Source organism: Nothobranchius furzeri, chromosome 7, assembly GCF_043380555.1.
Source record: "Nothobranchius furzeri strain GRZ-AD chromosome 7, NfurGRZ-RIMD1, whole genome shotgun sequence".
NCBI classification, from domain to species: domain Eukaryota; kingdom Metazoa; phylum Chordata; class Actinopteri; order Cyprinodontiformes; family Nothobranchiidae; genus Nothobranchius; species Nothobranchius furzeri.
Window position 1 is genome coordinate 67,280,970 of NC_091747.1, and position 9,297 is coordinate 67,290,266.

The following is a 9,297-nucleotide window of genomic DNA, read 5'->3' on the forward strand; positions in this document are numbered from 1 at the left end:
AACATGTAGACTGACTAGTAAAAAAAGAGCTTTGCATTCCGGCTCAGATCCCGGAAAAGGCCTTCTAACCTTTTCCGATTTAAGACCATGATCTCGGAAATAGAGGAGCTGATTCTCATCCCAGCCGCTTCACACTGGACTGCAAACCGACTGACTGATTTAAAAAATTGTGACTAAAAAAAATGTGAGGAAAGGGAAAGAGAAAATGAATAAGGCAAAGATGATCAGTGGATCCCAGGAAAGGCAGACTTGGTAGAAAGAGCTGAGGCCACAGCTCCAAAAACCATCCATCCAGTTTCTGAACCCGCTTCGTTTTATGAACGTTTAAAGGGTATTTATCATCGACATATAAATATATATTATTTATCACTAATTAGAGGCGTAATCTGGTGCGGAAGAAGGCAGTAATGCGACTTCGCAGCTGCGTAAAATGTTTTAAATGTAATAATTATTATTATGGGCAAATTCTTCATTCACAAGTGTCGTTTTCTGAAAACAAAGCCATCTTTTTTTACTTTTCACAAAGAACTCTGCCTCCTTTTCTCATCTGTTAAATTTATGGACAAAAAACAAGCTCTGGATTTGAATCATATGATTGTTGAACTAAATCTGTTAGAAAGCCCATCAGGTATAACTTTTTTAAATGTTTTTTTTTAATTATCTGTCTTTTTATTCATTTGTTTGCTTATTTGTTATGTTTGGTCATGTTGGTAAAACTGATTCTTTGTAGAGATTGCCATAATTGTTGTACATTATATTTTGTGGGAAAAAAAAAAAAAAACTTCGCAGCTGCGTGCTGCCGGTAAACACCACCGAAGAAGAAGTACGTCATCAACATGTGCCCAGTAACTCACACTGGGGCAGCTCGTACACATTTCTATGAGCTCAATGACCTTAATGTATCTTCTGGCTCGGTTTTTAACGCCTGTAAATAGTTTGATATTTGATTACACCTTTGAGCAGCTGCGGAACAAACACAAATAAAACATGTTTCGGGTGTCCGTCTCAGTTGTGAACAGAAGCGTAACTAAACGGGTAAGTGGGTCAGAATGTGCTAGTAGAAGCTAACGCCGTTAGCTCCACAGCACATCTGCTGATTTAGCTTAGGCCACAGGTCATTAATGCGTTCATGTGAGTTCAGGGAAGCTGTAGGACGCGCAAGGCTCGTGGAGATGTTTGATGTTCTGGTTCTGTCCCATAAATCACTCCTCCGAGCAAACCCGAGCCGTGTTGTTTATTAAACTACGCTTTGGTAGTTTGGTAGCTAAAAACTTCTGAGTAGATCTGGACAAAAGCTCCACAGCCCATCAGTGTGGAGGTACTTTTTAGACGTCGACTCCTCACCTGTTCCGGAGCGCGTGAGGGGTCCGTGGGGAACCAGCCAGCCTCGCGGGCGCCTCGCGACGTTCTGTTGTGATTGGCCAACCTAACAAGTTCTGGAATGAAAAACTACATTAACTGTGACTGACTGGAGCTGCTGCACAAGTAAAGCAGACCTGTCTGACTGTCCGTCCTCCGCAGCTTGTTTCGTCATTCTCTGGTGACGTCACTCTGCCTCCTAACCTGCTGCTGCCCTCTAACCTCGTTGACCCCGCCAGATTAAGTAAGTCGGACATGCTTCATGAAAACTTGTCAGCTGATCGTGAAGTAAACGGAAGTTTTGCTCATCTCTTTGTCCCACAGAGCGCCCTCCTCCCCCTGCAGACTGTCCCCTCCCTCTGCTCAGGAAGTGCAACTCGGTGGTCCCGGCCCACCTTAGCCCCCTTCAGACGTGGGTGGAGACGCTGGACAGGTTGGATGCTGAGCCGCTGGGTCTGACTGAGCTCCACCCTGACGTTTTTGCAGTGCATCCAAGGTCAGTGGAACGTTCCCAAAATTAGATTAGATCCAGGAGCCTGAAGCTCCAGTCCTCCAGGGCCACTTTCCTACATGTATTAGATGTTTCTGCTGCACCACGCCTGATCTGAACCAGTGGATGATTACGAGGACTCTGCAGGACTTGAGGACCAGCTGAAGACGTGATTCAACCACTGAGTCAGGTGTGTTGGAGCAGAGGCGTGTAGGGTGGTGGCCCTGGAGGACCAGAGTTAGGACCTGGTGGAACTGAACTCTTGAAATGATCTCAGACTAAGTTGTTTATCCTGATCCATCAGGCTCGATATCCTACACAGTGTTGAAAAATGGCAGAGGAACTACAAACGAATCGTAAGTGTCTGAATCACTGTGATGTAACAGAGTGTAGTTTACAGCCACGGCACACACGTTGAGTCAATGTTTGCTCATGGACTAAGATTTGACCCAAACTCATCATTTTTCAGCGTGAGAGGAGTTGATTTCTAAACTCTGTGGGTGGTGAGGAGGAATGATGGGCCTTGGTTTGACTAAAGGTTGTCTTGACTCCTCAGAGTCACGCCAACACAAAAGTGAGGTCAGAGGTGCGAGGAGGCGGCAGGAAACCATGGAAGCAGAAAGGAAGTGGGAGAGCTCGTCATGGAAGCATACGATCTCCGATATGGAGAGGAGGTGACTCGAATCCGTTTCTGTTACTTTCTTTAGATTTTCCATTAATGGACACAAGTCCTTCGGTCATTTCATGTTGATGATCACCAAGTCTGACTCGTGACTGACGTTTCACTCAGGCGGAGTGTCTCACGGACCCAGAGGCCCGACCAGTTACTACTACATGTTACCTATGAGAGTTCGAGTGCAGGGACTCACCGTGGCGCTGAGCTCCAAGATGGCTCAGGTGAGCTGGGGTCATTTCATTACGACCAGCTTCTCACAGCAGGAAGAAGAGAGGAATTTTGTCCCTTTGTTTACAAAATTTGGAGTTTGTTGTCACGGAGTCCCAACGAGGACCAAGTGCAGCTAATGCTGTTAGCTATGTTAGCCAAAATGCTAGGCAGCCCTGGAAAAGTATGGCATGAGGACATCAGCCAGGTCATTTCTGTTTCTCTTAATACTTCAGAAGTCATTCCTACATTTTTATATTAAAATGCATTTTGACCAACGGTGTTTGGACTAGGGTTGTCACGGTAACCGGTGTAGCGGTAAACCCCGGTAAACAGTTGACAATAATAATAACCGTCTTGTTTTTAAAAAAAAATCTCGGTGGGTTTACCGTGGCTGCGGTGTAGGCGCGGTGACCCTTACCAGCCACCGTATCATCTGCTGAAGTTGCCGGCGGCACATGCGCACTTTGTTGTTTACAACCAAAACTTTCTTGAAGCTAAAGCTGAAATAATGGCCAAAGGAGGAGACGGCAGCACTCAGGACATTTATTATCCCTCAAAGAAGACAAAGTGGGAAGTACGGGCATCTTTAGGCTATCTGAAGAATGCAGAGGGACAGCTGATAGAAGACGGCTATCCTGTTTGCAGCACGAGCAGAAAAAGTGTCTGTGAAAGGCAGCAACGCTTCAAATCTCATGACACATCTGCGTGACCATCACCCACAACTCTACAGTCAACGCAAGGCAAGCTAACGTTAGCGCTTTAGCTAAAATGCGTGATCCGAGGATTTGGGTTGAGGGAGAATGCAACGAGTGGCTATATAAAGCAGCCGCAGCGCCGCTACCTGCATATAAACCGTGTCGCGGACACCGCCATGTTGAAATGACGCTATGCATTACGGGGCTCCCAGGGGCCGATAAGAGTTGGTCTCTCTCCGAGAATAATTATGAATTTAACAACGATTACTGCCTGATGACATTTTCCCACATCTGCAAAGCTCACTGGAAGGACACAAACCGAGGACAACATTTTCCTGATATAGGGTTTATTACTCAAGTAAGAGTAAAAAAGTATCTGATTAGAAGGCTACTTGAGTACTGAGTATCATCTGATCTAATATTTTTAAATGATGACATCAAACAGACATAAAATAAGAAGTTATGGGCAAATATTGTATTTTAAAGACTAAAGGGGAAAAATGTAAACAAATAAACAACATAATTACTAAATAACACATTTTAGGCAACATTTAGACACAAACTGAGGACAATATTTCCTGATTTACAGGGTTTATTTAGTAGTCTGAAAATGTAACACGTTTAAAAAAAATACCGCGATAATACCGAAAACCGTGAGGTTACATCTTCACACCGTGACGACCCTAGTTTGGACGATGAGAAGCTTCAGCCACAATGAGGCCAGACCCATCACTGACCAGCTGGGGTGGAAGTCATGTCCATGTGTCCTGGCTGGTGGACAGTCTGTCCTGAACGTGTTGTTGCTGACTAGATTGGATCGATGCCTGATTTCGTAACGCCTTCAGTTGCATTTTGAGTAAACGTTGACGTGAACCTGTTTCTGCAGGAATGTCTCCACGTTGTGGACTCCCTGAACGTCCCCACACCAGACCCTCAGCATCTGCTGGAGCTCATCAGACACCGGCACTGGGGGCAGTCGGTGTTGATAGTGGATGTGTGAGCGTCTGCGTCAAGGCAAACTTGTAAATGCATTTTTTTCCTGTCTGTTGAATTTGTTCTTGTTGCTTTTAGAGGAGAAGAGTTTCCTGAAAACCTTCTCCAGGCTACAGCAGCCCTGAAGACGGTGAACGTCATCCCAGCCATTGGTGAGGGCGCTCTCAGCCGCCACCAACTCTAAATCTTCTTTAGTAAACCAGCTTCAGGTGGTTTGTTGGCTGAACGGTTCCATCTCGTCTCTGGCAGGTCTGAACGTCCACAGCATGCTGAAACACGAAGCCCTCGTCCTCACGCTGGACACGCTCACGTTTCTGGAGGACAAACTTCTTTGGCACAATCAGCGTTACAGCCCTCTGTACCCGTACAAGCTGCCCTACTCCGACTTGCTGCAGAAGAGCTGACTCAAACACGTTCACAATGAGCAGTTTTGTTGGTTTATTATGTGTAACAAAAATAAATAGCATAAAAACTGTACAACGGGCTTTCCATACCATACCACTTTATTTATATAGCGCTTTCAACACGGCATTACAACCTTACAAAGCGCTGCACAAAAAACAAGCAAGAAAACACAAGTTAAAATAGTCAGGTAGATGGAAAATGTAAAAAGGAGCAAAGAAATAAAACAGACCATTAACAGTAAAAGCAAATAAAACCAGAATATAAAAACACAAAATTAAAATTGAATTGTCTAGGAGGGACAATGGATGAGCTAAGGAGTTATGGAATTAGGGATCGAATGCGTAAGTGAAGTAGAGGGTCTTCAGACGAGATTTAAAGACGGCGATAGAGGAAGCTTGCCCAACCTGCAGTGGTAATGAGTTCCATAACTTAGGGGCACAGACTGAAAAGCCCTTTCCCCACGAGTCTTCAAACGTGCCTTCGGGACAGTTAAGAGGAGTTGATCTTCAGACCTAAGAGCTCGAGGAGGGTGGTAGTAATGAAGGAGATCACACAGATAGGGAGGAGCTTGACCGTTTAAGGATTTGAACGTGAGAAGTAAAATTTTATAATTGATCCTGAATTTAACGGGCAACCAGTGAAGCGTTTTAAGAATATGTGAGATGTGGTGTCTTCTTTCAGCTCCAGTCAAGAACCTTGCTGCAGAATTCTGAACAAGCTGAAGCCTAGACAAAGCCGCCTCACCGATACCGTACAAACAGGAGTTTTAATAATCCAACCGAGAAGTGATGAATGCGTGAATCACAGATTGTAGAAGACGGACACTCAGGATGGACTTTAATTTTGAAATACGTCTAAGATAGCAAAAGCAGGACCGGTTCTATGGTCCACACCAGACCTGCTCATGACGCCTTTTACACTAAACCCCCACATTTAGCATTTTCAGTACCTTCCACAATGAGCCATTTCAGGCGTCGACACTGAAATATCAGTATTTTGTGTTACAATAATGACTGGATATTTAAAAGCTGCGTAACGATTTTTTCATTGAGAATTAACTCAAACATTTACCATATTTCTTCTTCTTTGTGGTAAAATGAAACCCGACTGCGAGGTGGCAGCAGTTTTTACTGCCCTCAGCGTAACTACGAGATCTCGGGGCATCTCAGGCCTCCGGTCTGAGTGTTCTAATTAAATAAATGTCGTCTGGCTTTAGCGTCACAACTAGGGGTGGAACCTAACGCGCTAACGATGATTAATTCAGAAGAAAATGACGCGTAAAAAAATCATTTAATCAGCTGGAATCATAAAAAGGCGGAACCTTTGTAATTGCTTGATTACGTACACCGATTTCAGCGAAGCACACAACAGAGCAGCCTCGCGTGAACTGATGCGGCGGTTGAGGAAACGTGTTGGCCGCTTGTTTTTACTTGTAAAACAAAGTTCCTGAAAACTACGGCGTCCGCCACACGGACATTTTTAGGAGAGCGCCTCCCATCTCTGCTGCTGCATGCTGCGCTTGTTCTAGCGACCTGCATACCTGAAGGTTTATAAAGTGGAGGTAAGCTAAATTCCTGATAGCAGTGACATCATCAGACAGAACGATGTTTTGCTTTCAGCAGTAGTTTATGAAAGTAGTCAGACCAGCAGCTGGGAAGACGCTCCGTGTTCTCACTATAAACAGTCAAACGCGTCTTAAAGCGACAGTAACGGTCTTAAGTTTCCTGATAAGTTTCTAAACGATTCTGTCGGTTTACTTTGTTTTTCTGAGACGAGGCGCTGTCTACGCGGGACGATGAATCAGCAGTGAAGTGTGTCGAAGCGGTCGTCCGCTGACTGGAGCTGAAGGGGCGAATGTTTACATGCAGGCCCAGTGAGGAACGAGGAAGATGTGATCAGGTTGCAGACCTGGAGACCCGCAGACTCGCTGCTGCAGGTGTGAATCTGCAGCTGTACCCTTCCTGATGTGAGAGGGACTTCCCACTCACCTGTTCACCGCTCAGACGTCAGGTCATTATGTGCTAACGGTGTCTTTATCATCCCGCATCAGCACTTCCTTGTCCGGGTCTGACCCGAGTTGGTAAATGCAAGTCCTCCATCAGATTAGTGCCCGTCCTCGTGTCATTTATACGGGTTTTTACTGATCTAGAAGATGCGCTTTTACCAGATTATCAGTAATAGACAAGCTAATAAAAACACAATGATACATAAAAGTGAAACTGGAACATTTTGAATATGGTGCAAAAGTCCATTTATTTCAGTGACTCAACTAGACTGAGAGACCATTTAAAGGCTCCAGAACCCTTTGCAGGTGTTTTCTGTTTGCAGTTATGAATCAGAGTTGATTTGTTTCATATAACAGCGACATTTGAACAATTAAAAAGAATTGTTTATTTTAGAAATGAAGAGCTTTGAGTTCCCTAAATAATATCCAAGTCTAACGTATGATTCTCTGCCTCATTGTCTTTAACTAAAAATGGTTTCATGAACGATTAAAATGCGATTAAGATTAATTAATTACAAAGTTTCTAATTAATTAGATTAATTTTCTTAACGGAGTCCCACCCCTGATCACAACATTTCCTTTTCTCACCTCTGTATTGACAGCTGTTGCCTATACACACCCCTAGAGTCAGGGCTCTGTCACTGTAGGGTGGGGGTACTTCATTCCAGGACTGAAGGGCCGGTATCCAGAATGTTTTAGTGGTTTCTCTGCTCCAACAAACTCGATTCAGGGGTGGAGTCGCCTGTGCAGCAGCTCATCAGGCTCTGCAGAAGCCTGTTAATCACCTGCTGAGTGAAATCAGGTGAGCTGAAGCAGGTTAAACTAAAACCATCGTTGATACCGGACCTCCAGGCCCGGAGCTGAAAAGCCCTGCTTTAGGGGAACCAGCTGCTGCTGGCCACGCCCACCCACTCCTTGATTGGTAAAACCTAGACAGCTCTCATCTCGACTCAGTAAAAGCTGACCTAGAACCACCAGAACCAGTGGCTCTGAAAACACTTGTACTCTGATTACTTTACTCTTTGCTTTGCTGACGTCATGAGCAGAGTGTTAGAACATACTTACCGGAGGAGGCTGGTACGCAAGTTTTTCCTGAGGAAAGAAAAGAAACTGAAGGTCATTGGAAATAAAGCCACCGCTCACCTCACATCTGGATTTAGGATTCTATTTCTGCCGACGCTTTCACAACCAGCACGTCTGACAGGAGGCCTTTGTGTCTCGAACCCAACCCTCTGGGTCTGTCTCAGAACAACAAGAGAGAGTTCTGGAAGTTTGGATGGGCAGGAGAGAGGTCTCCTAGTCAAACAGCTGATGGACCAGTACCTCCAGTTAGAGGAGCGGGGCTCTTAAAGATTATTCCTAGAATGGAAACAGCTTCATTTCCATCCCATACCTTTATCTCCATGTGGAGAGCATTCCTGTCCCTCTCCCCGGGAAGTTTGAACGTTCCCCAGATCTTCTTGTACTGATGATACCTGCAGAGATGAGAGAAGAACAAACACCTCAAGTCAAGGAACACAAACATCTGGAAGGTTCTGTGTGGAGCTTCACTGGTGGAGTAGCGATGATCTTCAGGCTCTAGTTCTGGGTTCAGATAGCTCTCCAGCTGAACTCAGCTTTGTCTCATTGTTCCTACAGACCTCAGCGCGGCAGTTTCCTGCCACACCCTTCTGAAGACCACGGTGGTCACAGGCACCTTGGTTGATGCGTTAGACGGAAAAGGCATCTAGAACATTGTTACCAAGAGAAAAGTCGAGGGAACACAGGACTCTGCCTCTTGATGACAACTGGTCCTGATCTGATTTTAGCCTCTGACTAACATCGCGGTCACCTAGGCCAAGACTTCTTCTGGGACTTTTGTTCGACTCCATCCAGGTGTGGGTAAGGCTTTGGTGCTTACTTGGCCACAGGATCGGTCTTCTTGATGTTCTGCTGACTCATCACTGGTTGGACGACTGAAAAACAAAATCATCAGGTTACTTGTGCTGCCGTGTGGGTCTCGACTGAAAAGAGAGAAAAGGATCTCTTACAAAGTGCCTGAAGGTAAAAATCACGAGGTGCTTCACGAAAAATAAAAAGAATTTAAAAAAGATTTAAAAATATGTTTATAATGACAAAAAATAAGATTAGTGATCAAAACTGTAAGGAAAGGGAGAGGAGAGGGAAACCAGTGGATCCCGGGAAAGGCGGAATAAGAGCAGAACTAGGAGAGGGTGGTGATGAAGGTCCCACCAAACCTGAACAGGTGAGTTTAACCCTCCCACTGTCCTAATGGGTGACCCCGCGAGGAAAGCTGACCATTGAGCATCGATGGTTTATGCCTTGGATCCATGTGACAGGGGCGAGGTGGTCTTTTATAGCTGAATGTTTTATGCTAGTTTTATTATATTTTATTCTACTTATTCTATTTTTGAAATTTATTATTCATGTTATAAGTAGCACATTAGTACCGAAACAAGTTCCT

At 44.9% G+C, this 9,297-nt stretch overlaps 1 protein-coding gene and 1 long non-coding RNA gene across 2 annotated transcripts; one reads left to right on the forward strand and one right to left on the reverse strand.

Moving 5' to 3' along the window:
• Positions 1–831: 831 nt before the first annotated feature.
• On the forward strand, positions 832–4,903 carry mrpl4 (mitochondrial ribosomal protein L4). The gene is made up of 9 exons (XM_070553603.1): positions 832–1,035; positions 1,522–1,603; positions 1,684–1,855; positions 2,154–2,205; positions 2,406–2,523; positions 2,640–2,746; positions 4,317–4,426; positions 4,502–4,575; positions 4,673–4,903. Exons 1-9 carry the CDS (start codon positions 988–990, stop codon positions 4,825–4,827), a joined length of 918 nt encoding a protein of 305 aa, XP_070409704.1. The 5' UTR covers positions 832–987; the 3' UTR covers positions 4,828–4,903.
• Positions 4,904–7,833: 2,930 nt separating this feature from the next.
• LOC139070764 (uncharacterized) lies at positions 7,834–8,815 on the reverse strand. The gene is made up of 3 exons (XR_011521228.1): positions 8,734–8,815; positions 8,227–8,308; positions 7,834–7,925 (listed from the first exon to the last, which is right to left on the reverse strand). It is a non-coding gene; the product is annotated as an uncharacterized lncRNA (long non-coding RNA).
• Positions 8,816–9,297: the final 482 nt, after the last annotated feature.

Bases quoted from the DNA above. Each gene is read 5' to 3' on its own strand.
- mrpl4 (XM_070553603.1), top strand. From the start codon at position 988: ATGTTTCGGGTGTCCGTCTCAGTTGTGAACAGAAGCGTAACTAAACGG. The intron at 1,036-1,521 runs GTAAGTGGGTCA...CGTCCTCCGCAG, and splicing joins ACAGAAGCGTAACTAAACGG to CTTGTTTCGTCATTCTCTGG. The intron at 4,427-4,501 runs GTGAGCGTCTGC...TGTTGCTTTTAG, and splicing joins TCGGTGTTGATAGTGGATGT to AGGAGAAGAGTTTCCTGAAA.